We start from the raw sequence: 17,604 nt of genomic DNA on the forward strand, positions 1-17,604 counted from the left end.
ATTTCGAGGTCACAGTGATCTTCAAGAAAACAGGGTCAGGGCAAACATTCAGTCATAAGTTACTGAAGAGTAAAGTGCTTGGAGACGACATGCAGACAGTGAAAAGTCAGGGGTTTGAAGAAAGATTGCCCAGTTCAGGAAGTAATTGGGTTCAGAAGCAGCCATTTTCAAACGGAAGAGACATGATCACATTTGTTGGCTTGGAAAATGTGAGCAGGAAGGACTGAAGATGCAGGAAGCAGGGAGTAAGTAGAGACATAAGGTTTGGAAGTGGGAAATGTGATTAACAAGAGAGTTAGAAATACAGTAAGCTTTGGAAAGTCAGTCTGGGAGCCATTCTGATCTAAGAGAGAGTGTGAAGATACAAAGAAATCAAAGAGAAATATACTCCACGTGGGCAGAATATATCATCATGGAGGGTTTCATGGATCTTATTTATTTATCGCACTCAATAGCACCAGGACACCGCACTTCAACTGGAAATGGATTCATTTATGAATACAACTCTCGGTGTTTGTGTGGGATATCAATTTAGAAAGCATCGCTGTTAGTGTGAAGTGATGGGGATTTAGCTGGCATTGGCTGTCCATTGAAGGCTCTCTGATGAGGTAAATTACACCTAGCTGTAACCCGTCTTGTTTAGAAAAACAACTGCTAGCAAATCATTTTTTTTGAGTGTCTTATCTGTGCTTCATTTCTGTGTTGGTACTTGTTTAATTCTACTACAATGTTAAACATTTCAGGTATTTTTTTCCTCCAAATTTAATTCTTTCTAAAGAAATCTTTCACAATTGTTTTAAGTTTCACACGAAAAACAAGAAAAAACAAAACCAAACCCAAAACTCCCTTGAGGATTTTGAATTGTTGTGGGAAATGAACAACTTGATTAAAAATTTAAAGCACACAAAGAGATTCCCTTAATTTCTGTTTGTTCAAAATGCAAAAGCATGTGAATTTTTAAAGATCCAAAACTATAAGTGAACTGAAAGGAATTGCTGTTCACTTAAGCATGAAAAACAGGATTTTAAGGTTGTGTCAGTTATTAACTTCTAATCTGTGTGAAGAAACTCCAGAACTTTCTCTTCCTGTAACTAGTCATTAAACCATTAGTCTGACTGGAGCAATTAGAGGTGAGTATTTTATAAAAACAGAGGTAATGAAGAAGCCACAGTACACAAAGTCACATCCAGATTAGGACCTGCCAGCAGCAACACAACACAACAAAAGAATGCAATCCAAAACCACAAGGAAATCACAACTCATTTCAACTGAAAACAAACAAACACGTGATGGAAATAAAAACAGAAGATTATAGTTCTTATTCACATACATGCCTATAGTCCTTCTTAAATTGGGAAAATTGTCCCATCTATATACAAGTATATTTCTGTCCCTTATGGATTAATATTTGCAGCTAAAGATGAGAATGTTACTTGAGCTTTTTTCTTGCTTTATTTTGCAAATGTAACATTCCATGAGCATGTTTGAGAAATAAATAGGATAACTAAGAAGGAACTTGGCGTCAGAGAATGTCCATTCCGGTATTAGCATTCTGGAGTCTCCCTCTGTCACTTCTCAGGGGACAGGGTTTGATGTTTTAGTCCAAACAGCTTTGACCATTGGGTCACGGGGCCCTCTGAAAGGAAGTACTTAACTTTTCAACAATGGTAACAAGAATGGATATTCTTAGAAATCTGCTGATTTAAAACTCTTCCCCTTCTCAGTCCAATTTTGTCAAAGCCCTTATAAATTTAACATATTTTTTAAAAACAACTGATTCCACCCCAAATACTTGAAAGTTTGGTATGTTGTTGAAAGTGAAAGTCGCTCAGTTGCATCTGATTCTTTGCGACCCCATGGACTATACAGTCCATGGAATTCTCTAGGTCAGAATACCGGAGTGGGTAGCCTTTCCCTTCTCCAGGAGATCTTCCCAACCCAGGTCTCCCACATTGCAGGCAGATTTTTTACCAGCTGAGCCACAAGGGAATCCCAAGAATACTGGAGTGGGTAGCCTATCCCTTCTCCAGGGGATCGTCCCAACCCAGGAATCGCACTGGGGTCTCCCGCTTTGTAGGTGGATTCTTTACCAACTGATCTACCAGGGAAGCCCTTAGAAGCCCTTGGTATCTTATTCAGAATGCTTATAATAACATGTGCTTTGCTATCTGTTCAGTAAATAGGAGCTTACTGATACAGTATCTTTATAGCTTTTTGAGATTGTGCATTTATATGGAAAATCTGATGAATGCTGACAACCCAAAACAATGATCCTCAAACTCAGAACTGTCTACTTGAGTGATTACTAAAATGCAGATTCTTAGGCACCTAGGCCACCCTGAGATACAGTCATAAGATTTTTGGTTTGTTTTTTCTTTAAAGCAATTGTCCTAGGGGATTTTGATAAAGTGGTATAAACTTTTTGCTGCTGCTGCTAAGTTGTGTCAGTCATTTCCGACTCTGTGCGACCCCATAGACGGCAGCCCACCAGGCTCCCCTGTCCCTGGGATTCTCCAGGCAAGAACACTGGAGTGGGTTGCCATTTCCTTCTCCAGTGCATGAGAATGAAAAGTGAAAGTGAAGTCACTCAGTCGTGTCGGACTCTTAGCGACCCCATGGACTGTAGCCCACCAGGCTGCTTCATTCATGGGATTCTCCAGGCAAGAGTACTGGAGTGGGGTGCTATTGCCTTCTCCGATAAACTTTTAAAAGAAATGTAAATCAGTAAAGGGTTTCCCAGGTGGTTCCGTGGTAAAGATTCCACCTACCGACACAGGAGATGAGGGTTTGATCCCTGGGGAAGATCCTCTGAAGAAGAAAATGACAACCCACTGCAGTTTTCTTGCCTGGGAAATCCCATGTACAAGAGGAGCCTGATGGGCTACAGTCCACGGGATTGCAAACAGTAGGACATGACACAGCAACTATACCACCACCGCTAATTCAGGAAAATTTAACTCTTATGTATTGGATCTTGCTCAAAATTATTTTAGGAGGCAAGTTGGGGGTATGTAATTATTAACCTCAATTTCTTAATCAATAGGGAAGTGACTTTTAAAAGTTAACAGGTTATTTTTTTGAGCAGTTCTAACTTTACAGAAACATTAAGGGTAGTGTCCCTATATTTGTTTCCTCTATTATGAACATGTCGTATTAGCACGGTACGTTTGTTACAACTGATGAGCCAGTATTGGAAAGTGACTTTGAAATGACCATGGCCAAGGCTGGGCTGCGGCTGGGAACCAAGCCATATCCACACCCTCGCTTGAACAAGCTGCCTGGTACTTTCTCTTGAAAGATGTTCTATACAGATTAACACCATAATGGCTGTAACTGCTCTGTGCCAGTATCTGAACACAGGTGGCAGCGGGACTCATTTGACTAAGCCCCGTGATTGGTGCCTGGGATGGTTGGTATTTATCCTGGCTCCATCTTAATTTTCTGTGCAACCTGGGACACAATCGTTAATGGCTTACATGTGTAAACCTGTGAAACAGGGCAATCACAGAGCACAATATCAAGTATTAGTTTATACCCTGACTCTTTCTAAAGGGAATGGGTACAACGATATTAATGCTGAAGAACTGCTCTGACACAGGTTACAAACAGGCTTGAGTTTTCACACAAGGGTGACATTCATTCATTCTCTGAAACAGTCTGAGGATATTTGAAAGCAAGGTGCTTTTATTTTCTCAACTGAAGATGGGAAGGACACCAATTAAAAAGAAAAACCCTATAGAATATAGTTTTACTCCAATATGATACAGTTTCCTCAGTAGTCTTAGGATAAGCCACACCTGGTCGTTAGGTGGAGCTGGCAGTGGCCTGAGTGGCTGGACACCTCTGGGCAGGCTTCCCAGGAAAGATGTCTTTCTGACTTGAGTTTTAAAGGATAAGCAGTTGCCAAATCCCCTAGAGAGAGTTTCTCAAACCACCTGTGGTTAAGAACCAGTCGTTTTTGTTCCCAATCTGCCAGGTACCAATAGGAAACCCCTGCTGTGCCAGGTATGACTCACCAGGAGTCTGACAACACCCAAACTGGTTTATTCTCGGTTCAGAGTCCACCAATCACGTGCTTCTATGTCGTGGTGTTTTTTACATTGCTACAAATGTTTTTAAACCTTTGCTCTCATTTTCTGTTACAGACAGGTTCCAGTTTGCAGAACAGCACAAGGCAGCTGAAACTTGCTGGAAATGCAAGATTATCAGCGCTCACTCTAATCAAGTCCAATCTGCATTTTAACCAGATTCCCAGGTAATTCCTGTGCACGCTAAAGTTCGAGGGATTGCCCTAGAGACCCCAGGACTCGGTATGGGGGTGGGAGGATTTGAGCTTTCACCCACTTCCACTTGGCTATCTGCTTCCTTTGGGTCAGTGGAAACGGTTACATTTTTTAAGGTGTAATTGGCCACGTCCTCTTCCAGTTCACAAAACTGAATTTTCCCGCCGCGACGAAAACTTCTTGTAACCTGAGTGCAGGAGAGAAACTCCATACGGGTAGGCGGCTTCCAGAAATTCTGATCAGCCTTCGTTCTCTGCTTTGATCTGGCCCAACAGCCGGGGCAGCTCCTCGGATCGCGCTTCCGTCCCCGGGGTCGATCATCTGCCGAGCTGCATTAATAAGTTCCACGTTGAGCCGGTTCCAGGGTCTGCTAAAGATCAAAGGCACACACACACACACACACACAAATCCCCCAACCCCTCCTCCTCCTCAGTGACTATTAGGTCTCTATCACCAGAGGGGCGTCAACTTCCCCTCCCCTCCCCACAATGGGGAGGGGAGGAGGCGGGGAGGTAGTCCGCTAAGCGCTAGGGCCCCACCAGCCTCCGAGTCTCCAAGCCCGCGGCGGCCCGAGGCGCGGAGTGGGCGGGGCTTGAGCGAAGTTGGGGGCGGGTCGCGCCGGCCGGGCGAGGCCTAACCTGGCGGAAGCGAGGGGAGGGGCGGGCTGAGGGCGGGGCTCCCGGAGGGGTAGGGCGTGGCCAACGAGCTTCTGGTGGGCCGGCTGAGTGGGCGGGGCTCAGCCGTGGGCGGGGCGAGACGAACGAGTGGGCGGGCCCGGACGAGAGGGCGGGGCGAGCCGTGCGCCCCTGTCCGCGAGTCTCGGTGTGACCGTGAGCCGGTGAGACCCGGGCGCCGGAATCCTCACCGCCGCGGCGCTCGAGCCGGGAGAGCCACCTCCGGGGCTCGCTCTGTGGCCGCTGTTCCCCTGCCCGCCCCAAGCGCCTCGGGCCGGAGCGCAGAGGGAGTGGGGCGCACTCTCCAGCCGCCCCCCGCCGCCCTCCCCCAGCCCGGGGGAAGAATGTGCCACCAGCTGTTCTCCGCTCGCGAGCGCTGCGCCCAGGAGTGAGGAACTTGGAGCCCGAGGAGACAAAGGCTGCAGTTGGGACGGATGCGTTAAGAGACTGGGGTTTGGGCAAACAAAAGGTGCGAAAGCCGAGAAGGGGGAGACGGAGATGGCAGCGGGGGAACCCCGCGGGCTCGAGTTTCTGGGAGTCGCGCCGTGACACGCATGGTTCCCCCGGACCTTGGGCTGCATTGACTTCCGCGAGAGCTGGGAGCCGGACTTGGGCAAGTTGGGGAGCGCACGGGGAACAATGGACAACTTCTTCCCCGAGGTGAGTGAGCTCGCGGCCGGGAGGGCGGGCGCGGGCTCCCTTCCTGCCGGGGACCTGGCCTCCGGGAAGGGAAGCGGTGCGCCCCCAGAGCCGCGCGCACACCCGCTACCGCGCGCGCTAAGCCCGAGAGGGCGAAACTTTCGGGGAGTCGCCAGAAGTCGAGCCCCGGGGTGGGGAGTCTCACGGCTGAATAAGCCGGGGAAGGATTTTATTTTGTCCCGCGCTCTCATTTGGCTCTGGGATGCCGCGAAGGTGAGCGTCCTGGCGCAGGGGCGTCTGGCTTACCGGCTGTCCCGCGGCGCCCCGGGCGAGGTGAGCCGGCGGACGAAGGGCCCCGACGGGAGGGCTGCCCGCCCCGCTGCCGGGGTGCGGGAAACCCCATGAAAAGGCTCACTGGGGACGTGCCTTTTCTCCAAGAAAGGTCTGGTCTGGTATTTCCTTTGCAAAACGTGCCGGCTTCCTGTGAGAGGGCGCAAACACTTCCAGAGGAGACGCTTAATGAAGTGTGAGAAGGGGGCGGCAAGCGTTCAGTCGTTGACTTGAGTTTTCGCCCGTCGGACCTTTGGAGTGTAGTGCTCCCCAAGAAGTGCTCCTTCAGGCTTTGAGATCCGGCTTTGAGATCATTCCAGAGCGTGAGATCAAAAGATCACATGTTTGTGCTGACTGTCCTTGGCAGATTTTGAATTCGAATGTAAAGAAAATCGTTTAGGGCGCACTTTGGTTATTTTGAGAGATGGAACTGATATTCCTTTTAGGGTCATTGAGGGCGGGACACCGCAGTTACTTGAAACCCTTGACTTGAGAACCTTTTTTTTTTTTTTTTCCCCTGGGATCGAGCGTTACTGTGGTTTCTTGGCTCCCTTTCCTTTCTTGGTTGTGTTTATTTAACAAATTCTATTTAAGTTTGAGGTTTAAAGTGGCTCAAAGTAAACTTAGTTAGCTTAAGGAGTCTGATGTGACTTTCATTGAAAGCCAGGGGATGTTTTGTAAACCCGGGACAGTTTTGGAAACTTCCAGCAATTTAGAGTTTGCCTCTGTATTGGCTATCTGGCTCTATCAGAGTTAATTGGATTTATTATTTCAAGTCATTGTACTCTCTAGGTGCCCACTTACCGTAATAGTCTAATGGCCAAAGTGATATATTCTTATGTAATAGTAATATCCATTTTTTTCCCAAAAAGTGGCTTCTCACGTGTGATGCCCACATTCATGATGAAAAAGTGAATTGGAAAGTAATCAATCATTCATTAATGCATATTTCCACTTTTGTTTTTAAATGAACACTATAACTGTGAGACTAGCGTTTCATAATCCATAGACCTTTGTTTTCATGCCTGTAAGAAGTCACCAGAACGTTCTGCAGGAGTTGCAGGTTAACCAGTGATGAAAGACCAGCGGGCTATGTTTAATTGCTTTCATCTGTAAGAAAACCTGAGGCTCTGCCTGCGGGACACCAATTCTTAACTTTTTTTTTGGTGGCAGGAAGGAGGCCCTTATTTTACTTTTGTGTTGTGAGTCTCTTAGGAAATTTGATCGGACATAGAATTTGTGTTCAATTTGTTGGGGTCCGGGTCCCCATGAAGCCTGTCTGGACCGCGGGGGAGACTAGTGACCTCCCCTTTGGAAGAACTCTGCCCCCTAGTGCACGTGGGGAGAACTGCAGGATAACGTGGAACAGCTGCAGCCTCCTGCCCTGATCCTACCCTTGGACTTGGAAATAACTCTCTCCTTACACTATACTTTTGTCTAGTGTAAGACCTGGTTGTTGGATTTTATATCCATGAGTAACATAATATTGAAGTTGGCCTTCAGTGATCAACTTCTTCATTCCCTGCCTGTCCTAGATGAAAAATCTTAACCCAAAGGTTTACCCTTGCCCAAGGTTGAATAGGTTGTTACAGAACCCACAGCCTTTATCCTCTGTTGCTGGTGACTTTAGTACTGGGGGAAATTTTTATGGGCTTAAAGTTATACTTTTACTCTTGTGATGCATTTGTATTGCAATGTTAATTTCTAATCAGAAATTTCTGATTAATTTCTAGTCAATATTCATTGCTAATCAGAGTTCCTCCCCTAACCATAGTTACTTTGGATGGGAAGTCAGCAGGGCCAGATCGGCTATGCAGTGTTGTGTTCTCTGGAAACATACTCCTCTACCGTAGATCCTATCTGTTAAGTATCTTATAACAGAGCACTCTTTTGTCAAATTGTCCAGCGAAGAACATCTTGTAATGTCCTATTAGAGCAGGAACAGTAAGTGTGGAAGTGATGTATTTCCAAGGACAGCAGATTTATAGGGCCTCTTGTATTGCCAAGTGATGTCCTGTTCTTTGGTACCTTTTCCCTTTGTGATTTAGGCATAATGACTTGTTGCTTGTCACACAGCAGTTTGAAGCTAATGTTAACAATTGGGAAAAAAAAAATTATGTTGCATGTATTAGCTTTCTGTGTGAAGGGCCAAATAGCAAGGAAAGAGCTCCTTGTGACTAGCAGCTGCCATTTAGAGCAAGAGATTCTCAAGCTGGGTACCATGGGCATTCTGGATCCGTCAGTTCCTTGATGGGGGCACTGTCCTGTTTATCATGTGGTGTTGAGCGGCCTCCCTGGTCTTGACTCACTAGGTGTCAGTAGCATCCACACGTCATGACAACCCAAGTGTCTTCAGATGATGCCAGATGAGCCACGGGGGGCAAAAATCACTCACAATTGAGAACCGCTGCGCTACACCCGTGGAGCAGTTCCTTGTGGAATTAATTCCTTGTGTGTTGTGGACACAGCCTTCTTGTCTGCTCCAAGTAGCATTGGGCTGCTGCCCACTGGAAGCCCATGAGGTTTGTGCCCGGCAGCTGATGGCTCCTGACTTCACAGTGTACCCGGGGTTGGAGAAACTGAGGGCCCCAGGCTTCCCAACTGCATTTCAGTTTCTTCATGCCCTATCTTAGGTCTTTATGACTTCTCGCCATTGAACTGTGCGTACACTTCTAGGAAATTTGCCTTTTCAACGTTTAGTGGTAAGCTGTTCAAAAGTTGACTTCAGGAAGAACATAAGGTTATGTATGTCTGAAACCACATGCACTTTTAAAAGTGAAAGGGCTCAGCTTGGAAAAGTGGCAAGACTACCACACAGATGTGTTGATGTTTTGAAGTGGCTGCTGTTTTCCTCCAGGGCTGGGTAGAGTGCCTACAATACTGGAAAGGCCGGTCAGTGCCGGCTGGACCTCAAATGAGCTGGACTTCTCTGTCTTCTGTCATAGGAACAGGTATGGCATAATGGCTGATCAAGCGAAAGATCTGAGGGCTATTAATGGGACACATGGTGAACACTTTGATTTTCAGAATATGTAAAACGTACACAGGATTCTCATAAACACATAAAGCAGGTATTGATGTTTTAAGGACTACGTTGTCAGTGGAAAACATTCCAGCTGTCCCTGTTTCTCACAGCCTGGTTCAGCCTGGGCGGGAACAAACCCAGTTCTCAAGGTGTTACGTGGAAGCATCTTCCTTATTTCCACTTAATTTGGAAGGGTGTCTTAGTTTTGGTTGTTACCTGGAAGCTCTAATAGTTATTTTAAGCTAGAATAAGTTCTTAAGCCTATTTTTCTCCCCCTTTCCCCCCCGCATCTTATTGGTATTGTTTTGTCTTGGTAAAAAAACAAAACAAAACTGAAGACTCTTGTTTTTGGCAGCTGTCCCCCCCCCCAATCATCCCTCAAGGGCAAAGGCAACCATTCAGGACTTCTTTGTCCCACCGCATCCTGCAGGTGACCCCCTTTGACGACTGTAAAATGAAATCAGAGCATTCCCTGGTGTCTTCTTGTCCTGCAGTGAAGTCACAGTGCCTTGCCCTTTCTTTTAATTTTTTAAAAATGAAAAAATAATTATTTGGCTGCACCGGATCTCGGTTGGGGCACATGGGATCTCAGTTGGGTCATGCAGAATCTTTAGTTGCAGCATTCGAGATCTAGTTCCCTGATCAGGGATTGAACCCAGGTCCCTTGCATTGGGAGTGTGGATTCTTAGCCACTGGACCACCAGGGAAGTCACAGTGCCTTGCCCTTTCTGCACACTTGCAAGGACTTCTCTTGCACTTTTTGGCCCTGCCATGTTGAGTACAGCAAAGCCGCAGGAGCAGCGGCAAGCAGGGAGCCCTGGTCCTCTGGGTGCTCACCTCTCACCAGATCAGGCCCCGAGCAGCATGGGCGGGTCAAGCACTGTTTAACTAGAGCCAGACAGAGAGGGCGGTGTGTTTGCTTCTCCAGCAGCCTTTTAAGTGGGGTCAGCTTTAAGGACAGGCACCTTGAATGTGCTTTTCTGTGGAGATTGGGCAGGGGGACGTAGGATACCTTCTTATAAATGGGTTTCAAAATTTTGTCTTCAGAGTAACTGCTGGATAATGCTCTCAGGTCATTGATTTGCAGGGAGTACTCCAGCTTCCCTGGTGGCTCAGATGGTAAAGAATCTGCCTGCAGTGCAGGAGACCTGGGTTCTATCTCTGGGTCGGGAAGATCCCCTGGAGAAGGAAATGACAACCCACTCCACTATTCTGGCCTGAAGAATCCCATGGACAGAGGAGCCTGGTGGGCTACAGTCCATGGGGTTGCAGAGAGTTGGAGATGACTAAGAGACTAACATACACTCAAGCAGGAGCCGTCCGGGCCGTCTGCAGGAAGCTGGACCTCACTCCGAGGGCCTGCATGCCCCTAGATTGGATGAAAGCACCTCATCACTCACAGTAGAAAAGATGTGGGCTCTGGGAGCTTGGCTGCACACCCCCTCCGCACTTACAGGCTCTCAGTCAGGTTATCTGACCTTCCGGGGCTTCGGTTCTCTGTGTTGTTGTTCAGTCGCTGAATCGTGTGAATCCATGGACTGCAGCATGCCAGACCTCCCTGTCCCTCACTATCTCCCAGAGTGTGCCCAAATCCTGTTGTCTCTAAGTGAGCCTAGTAGTGTTGACCTTGCATGGTTATTAAGAGAATTCAAGATAAGATTTACAAAGCACTTGGCACTTGGTAGGTGAGTAATAATACAAGGTTAGAGTAACTTGGAAATTAAGAACAAGTGGCCTCTGATAGTGACTGAAACTCCAGTCCTCAATGGAGCAGGGAAATCTTGGCCTCAGGGCTGTCTCCAGTATCATTTCTGGTGTTCGACTGCATTTATTTTCTCGCTTTTGACCAATACACGTCTGGTTGATGTTCCAGAATTCTGTCAGAAGCATGTCTACATTGCTTATAAAGTCAAGTTCACATTCTTAGTCTAGTTTCCAAGACTTGCTGATTTGGCAGCTCTTTATTCTTCCCCCCTCTGTGAATTGGATTCCACAGGATCTATTACCTGGCCTACACCATACGTTTGTCTGGCCTGTCCTCTCTGCCGATCTGATGTCCTGCCTGTCTGGCTCCTTTTTGAAACCATCTCCACAGGTCTAGTTCATGGTCCCTCCTCTCTTTCCTGTGGACTTGGCTCTATTTCTTTCTGTCTTGGTTGTGTTAGGACCTGGGTTTTCATTGGAAGGACTGAGGTTGAAGCTGAAACTCCAGTCCTTTGGCTACCTGATGTGAAGAACTGACTCATTTGAAAAGACCCTGGTGCTGGGAAAGATTGAGGGCAGGAGGAGAAGGGGACAACAGAGGATGAGATGGCTGGATGGCATTACTGACTCAATGGACATGATATTGGGTAAACTCTGGGAGTTGGTGATGGACAGGGAGGCCTGGCGTGCTGTGATTCATGGGGTCGCAAAGAGTTGGACACGACTGAGTGACTGAACTGAACTGTGTTAGGAATTTACCCTCTTTTAGCTGCTGCTGCTGCTAAGTTGCTTCAGTCTGACTCTGTGCGACCCCATAGACAGCAGCCTACCAGGCTCCTCCGTCCATGGGATTTTCCAGACAAGAGTACTGGAGTGGGGTGCCATTGCCTTCTCCCCCTTTTAGCTAGAGACGTTGATTTTTTTCTTCCTTCTCAAATGTGTAGTCTTGAGAAGTTAAATATTGGATTTATAAGTTTTATCACCTTGTTTGCACTCAAAGGTCCTCTACCATGGGATGCTATCCTATGTAGCTGTTATTTTCCTCTTAAGTACAGATTCTTCTTCTTTTTTTCAGTGTCAGGAGCGGAGATGCTTCTGACTTTTCCTTTTGATTATGAAGCATTTTATAATTCTTTGAAGACAGTGAAAAGTACTTCTGCAGTTTACTGAGTGCTATGTGCCGGGCATGTTTCTGAGCACTTTACATTCAGTAATTCGTTCAGTAAGTAAGTGACAACCTTATGAGTAGGGCTCCATTGATGAGGGAAGTGAGGCCCAGAGAGGTTAAGTGATTGGCCCAAGGTCACACAGTGCTGGCCGGGCTTTGACCCCAGACAGGCTGTCTCAGGGCCTCTGCGCTCTTCACCGCCACGCTTTCCTTTTCCGTTGGTGTCATTCGTATTATGCTGGCATCGCTGTTTCTTTGTTGAAGTACCTTCAACCTTAGGCAGTTAGTACCTAAGTTTTGAGTTGAAAACTGCTTGGAGGCTTGGGAAAACAAGTGGCCCACACCCTCCCAGAAACTCTGCAAACCCAGCAAGAGAATGTTCATCAGCTTTTGAGCATGCCCCTAATTTTTATTTGGTGTGCCTTTTTTTACTCAGGAAAGACATGTATCCTCATAAAATGTAGCTTCTAAAGCTGCAGGCCCCAAGCTCATGAGGATGGTAGGGAGATGTAGATAATAAGGCCCTTGGAAAACTAGAGTTTTGAGAAGTTTCTTTTCTTTTCTTAATTAAAAGAAAGGGTAGAACTCATTTGTCTCCCCAGTTCTAACTCTCAATTTATCAGAGAATTCCTCTTGGAGGTTTTTTGATGGAATCTTCTTTAAGTCAAAGATTCTGGCTACCTTCCAGACTGCCTGTGTCTGTTGTTTTACTTGTTAGCTTATGAATGTTTGTGAGGGGACTGATCATTGACAGCAGAGTGGAACGTTTTCCAAAGAGCATCCTTGAATAAAACATTCTTCTGCCTCGCTAAGAGCCGTTTGGAAAATGTGTCCGCCAGGCTTAATGTACAAAACTCCCAATTTAAACCTACCCTCTCATGTTGCATGACATCACATCATCTGACTTTGCCAGTTATAGGAAAAAGTGTTAGCGTTCTTGTGGCAAAGCCATGACGCATCTTTTGAAGCATGGCCAGAGCAGGGGACGACCAGATGGCAGTTAGGCATTTCCTAGTTTTACCTTCCCCCCAGCTTCAGGATCCATTCTTCCAGGATGAAAATCGCCTCTGTATACAGGCATTTAACATTCTGATAATTATTATTTTTTTTAAAAGAGATTTATATTAGAAAAGGTAGGTAAAGTTGAATTTTTGTACTTTGGAGATGGAATGTTTATCTTGACTACCTGCCAGTGATTAAAGGGGAAGGTAAGATGAGGTTTGGATGGTGGCATGGACAGTGGCTTTTTCACTTGGCCTCTTACCTAATTCAGTTCAGTTCAGTTCAGTCGCTCAGTCGTGTCTGACTCTCTGCGACCCCATGAATTGCAGCATGCGGGGCCTCCCTGTCCATCACCACTCCCGGAGTTCACTCAAACTCATGTCCATCCAGTTGGTGATGCCATCCAGCCATCTTATCCTCTGTCGTCCCCTTCTCCTCCTGCCCCCAATCCCTCCCAGCATCAGAGTCTTTTCCAGTGAGTCAACTCTTCACATGAGGTGGTCAAAGTATTGGAGTTTCAGCTTTAGCATCAGTACTTACAATGAACTCGCAGGACTGATCTCCTTTAGAATGGACTGGTTGGATCTACTGGGTTCCAAAATATCCCAGAGTTCTTTTGTGTCATTTTGGGGGGGTCAGTTAATAACATGTAAGCAGTATCCATTTACAGTGATGTGCATTGTGGAGAGAGATAGAAGTACCTCATTGTAGAGTCTGTGCTCATCGTGTCTGCCTTGTTAAAACCAGCCAGTGTGATAAGGCAAGGAAAAGAAATTAAAAGCTTTTATACTTTTATATATAGATAATCCTAGGGGCTTCCCCAGTGGCTCAGTTGGTAAAGAATCCGCCTGCAGTGTAGGAGACCTGGGTTCAGTCCCTGCGTTGGGAAGATCCTCTGGAGAAGGAAAAGGCCACTCCAGTATTCTGGCCTGGAGAATTCCATGGGGAGAGGAACCTGACAGGCTACAGTCCATGGGGATTGCAAAGAGTCGGACACAGCTGAGCAACTTTCACTTTCTTTTCATATAGATAATCCTAAGATTGTATATATGTATGTATGTATTCATATATGTTAGAACTAATAAGTGAGTTTTGCAAGATACAGGATTAATATACAAAAAATAACTATTTCTTTATGCTGTTGAACTATCTGAAAATAAATAAGAAAGGAATTCCATTCACAAAAGTATTAGAAAAGAAAATTTCAACGATAAAAAAGGTCTATTTTAAAAGAAGCTTTTCTAGTAGCTTGCATGCTTATGAGCGTGGCTACTGTTGATTTTTGGGTTTATCAGCTTCATTTACTTAAATTGGGTTACTAGAAATATATCAGTATTTACAATTAGGAGTATTCTTGCTTCAGAAAAAAAAAAGCCTTGATAAACATAGATACAATATATTACTTTTCCGTGTCATTCTTAGATTCATTCACAACCCCCCCCCCCACCGCCCCGCTTTATCCTGCATAGAGTATGTACTGTGTTTAGAAAATTTAGAAAATACCATGAACAAAGGACAAAAACTTCCTCGGTCTTACTGTTAGTGTTCTGTTTGCGTCTGTATCTGTTTCTGTGAAAGCACATATGCGGTGTTTTTCACTTAAGAGTTACTTGAGAAAAGCATTAGGTCTTAAGAATCTTGCATGTATACAGGCAGCCCCCATCGTTTTCAGGGCCAGGGACAAGAGTACGAATGCACACCCTGAATCACATCTCTAAATATGTGTTGTAAATCAAGCTTCCACATCAGTAAATAAGTGTCTTCTAATCTCCTACCTTGACAGATATACCTTCATTGGGATGTAATTAAAAAATGTCTAAAGCTGTGGGTTTTCTTGCCGAAAGTCAGATCATCAAAGACGAACAAAGATAATTATAGTTGCATGTATGTGGGTGTTCTGTTGATGGACAAATGATGTTTGCATGAATAATAGACATATCCTCATAGTAAATTTTCCACAGACCTGCTTTTCTTGCCCATATTTCAGTAGAATCATTAATTATATGGTTGCAGTCAAGATTTTCGCAATAACTTTGTTTTACTGACAGTAACACTAAAGTAGAAGACCTTTCTTGAGTCATTGTGGTTCTTTGGTTCATTTCAGTTTGGGGAAGGCTGGCTTTGCTAAGGCAGACATTAGTTGTTGGCACTGTCAACAAAATTCCTACAGCAATATTTAGGTTAAAAAAAGGAATGAGATTACCTGATATAGGTTATTGATAGTGCAAGAAGTACACAATATTCTAGTTTTATTGTATGAGTCATGTAAATAATATTGTGAATTTCCACTGTTTCTGAAAATATTCCTCAAACTTTTCAATCTTGTGTATATTATAAAGGAAACTGAAAGCAGAAGTAATTCATTAAAAATCTGTTTTTAGATGAGACTAAATCTTCACCGTCTTGGCCAGAAAATAGTTTACATATAAAGATGTGTTAAGGGATTATGCATGTGTTAATCTTTCTTCCTCGTCATGTAAATGTTTTTATTTCCTTACTTTTCCTGAAAATATCAATTTTGTTGGCATGTTTCACATGTATTGATAGTTTCTATTTGAAGAAATTTTTCTCTAAAATTAAAAAACCCACAGTTTTTAAAAAGTGAAGTGGCCAAATTAGGTTTGTTTGGGGTTTTGGAAGCTTTTGCTACTATTATTTATAGTAAGCAAGAATTTATATCAAATAATTGCTACTACTGCAAGTTCAGAATTAATAATTTTCCACCAAAGATTGGATTCACTCATTGGAGGAACTTCTGTTTGTTAACTTCTTCTTCTTCTTCTTTTTTTTTTTTAATCTTTGTGATGTACAGGGCTCTACTCTAAAGCCTACAGTCCAAGACAAGTGTTGTGGGTGGTCTGGTCTCAGTGGTCCTGCTAATCTTCCTGGGCATGTGTTCGTATGTACATGTCCATTTTGGGTGTTTATTGGTGCTTGCTCTTACAGAAAATAGCACACACGCATTCTTATACCCAGGTCATTGCACGCTTGCCTGATTATTTCTTGAGGTTAGATTTTCCGGGAGTAGAGATGTTGGCTCATAGGGTTTGCACATGTTTACTTAGACCGTTTGGCAGGAAAGCTTTCTGAGAGGTGTCTGTGCAGCTTGGAGCAGGCACAACTGAGACAACCTGTCATGACGTACCTGTGATAGCAGGGTCTTATTAGAGTCTTGATGACATGCCTTGTTTCACAGGGGAAACACATGATACTTGATTTCTGTGTCCATTGGTGGGTTGGGTTCTTCTCTGAAGCAAAGTGGAGGAGGGAGGTGTTCTCTCAGTTAATTACTAGTGGGATGTTTATCCACATCCAACCTCAGAAAATCCCGTTGTGGTTCCTGATGTTCATTTAAGACCAAAGCACGAACAGGGTCCTGGCTTCATGCTGCCTGGGGAGCCATTGGCCATTTGTTTGGGGGAATTTTTGTATGAATTTTCTTTTAAGTTCTCATTCCTTTGAATTGTAAGTATCTTTGTGAATTAACCCTGGGCTGTAACAGTTATGTGGGGCTGGTTCCAACTGTAGGGATTTAGGTAACATGCAACACTGTTGAGAGGTGTGTGTGTGTGTGACTTTAAGGCTTATTATTATTTCTTATTTATCTTAGCTGCGCTGGGCCTTCATTTCTGTGCATGGGCTTTCTCTAGTTGCAGGCTCCAGAGCTTCCGGGATTCGGTAGTTGTGGCTCACAGTCTTAGCTGCCCTGAGGCATGTGGAATCTTCCAGAGCAGGGACTGAACCCAGGTCCCCTGCCTTGGCAGGCAGATTCCTAATCGCTGGACCACCACGGAGGTCCTGAGGCTTATTATTTTTATTAATTACCCTCAGGAAATCTTTCCATGGACTCCAAAATAGAAGTGCAGAGTGCTTTGTGAAAACAACACTCCACCTTTTTCAGTGTATACCATTGTCATTTAGCGCTAGTCAGCTTCTGCCTGTCTCCGCCCACAGTTTGTTCTTTTAGGCTTTGCACAGCCTTCCTGTAGTTTTCAGCCTCAGATTTTCAGAGGTGGGCAAGTGCACCCTCTTTGTAGGGCTTCTCAACCTCAGCACCCTTGACATTCCAGCTGGGTTAGTCATAGTAGCCCTGGGCTGTCCTGTGCTTTGGAGAGTGTTGGGCTGCATCCCTGGCCTCTGATCCTGTCCTGGTGGCTCAGCTGGTAAAGAATCTGCCTGCAATGCAGGAGACTCAGGTTCGATCCCTGGGTCTGGAAAATTCCCTGGAGAAGGGAATGGCTCCTGACTCTGGTATTCTTGCCTGGAGAACTCCATGGACAGAGGAGCCTGGCAGACTACAGTCCATGGGCTTGCAAAGAGTAGGACTTGACTGGGTGACTTCACACTTTCTTTCCTGGTCAGAAAGGGGATGCAGAATCGCTGTAGTGGAGAAGCCTTGTACCATGGCCATGCTCTCATAGCCACAGCTTAAATTTGGATCTTGCCAGAAATTTTTTTCACCCTTCCTTGTTTATATCCATTCCTGATTGCCTTTTTTTGGTCTGTCTGGGTAATGGGGAAGCACATATTTATCAGTGCTCAAATTTTATTCTATTTAGGATCCAAACTCTCGCCGTGAGACGTGGACACTTAGAATTGGTTTATCATCTAAATTTGGGGTAGAAAATGGCAACTCCAGTTTTCTTGCCTGGAAAAGTCCATGGATAGAGGAGCCTCTGGTGGGCTCACAGTCCATGGGGTCACAATGAGTTGGACACAGCTGAGCATGCATGCACATTATCTAAGTTGTGTTGTTCCATCTGGTGGGACTATTCGCTT

The 17,604-nt window shown here is 45.2% G+C and overlaps 1 protein-coding gene and 1 long non-coding RNA gene across 7 annotated transcripts in view; one reads left to right on the forward strand and one right to left on the reverse strand.

The window, feature by feature from the left end:
- Nucleotides 1–3,658: 3,658 nt before the first annotated feature.
- On the reverse strand, nucleotides 3,659–6,310 carry LOC121816822 (uncharacterized). Its single transcript, XR_006056542.2, has 2 exons — nucleotides 5,903–6,310; nucleotides 3,659–4,653 (listed from the first exon to the last, which is right to left on the reverse strand). It is a non-coding gene; the product is annotated as an uncharacterized LOC121816822 (long non-coding RNA).
- MYO10 (myosin X) overlaps nucleotides 5,098–17,604 on the forward strand; it is a 259,943-nt gene continuing 247,436 nt past the window's right edge. For 5 of the 6 annotated variants that reach the window (XM_042233921.1, XM_042233923.1, XM_027980154.2 and 2 more), the window contains exon 1: nucleotides 5,098–5,617. Coding sequence is in view for 3 of the 6 variants with exons in the window: in XM_027980154.2 (XP_027835955.2) it covers nucleotides 5,597–5,617 (21 nt within the window). In the remaining 3 variants the exon portion in view is untranslated. The remainder of the gene's footprint in view (nucleotides 5,618–17,604) is intronic. The other variant, XM_060400565.1, reaches the window with a different exon arrangement.

Source organism: Ovis aries, chromosome 16 (genome assembly GCF_016772045.2).
Source record: "Ovis aries strain OAR_USU_Benz2616 breed Rambouillet chromosome 16, ARS-UI_Ramb_v3.0, whole genome shotgun sequence".
NCBI classification, from domain to species: domain Eukaryota; kingdom Metazoa; phylum Chordata; class Mammalia; order Artiodactyla; family Bovidae; genus Ovis; species Ovis aries.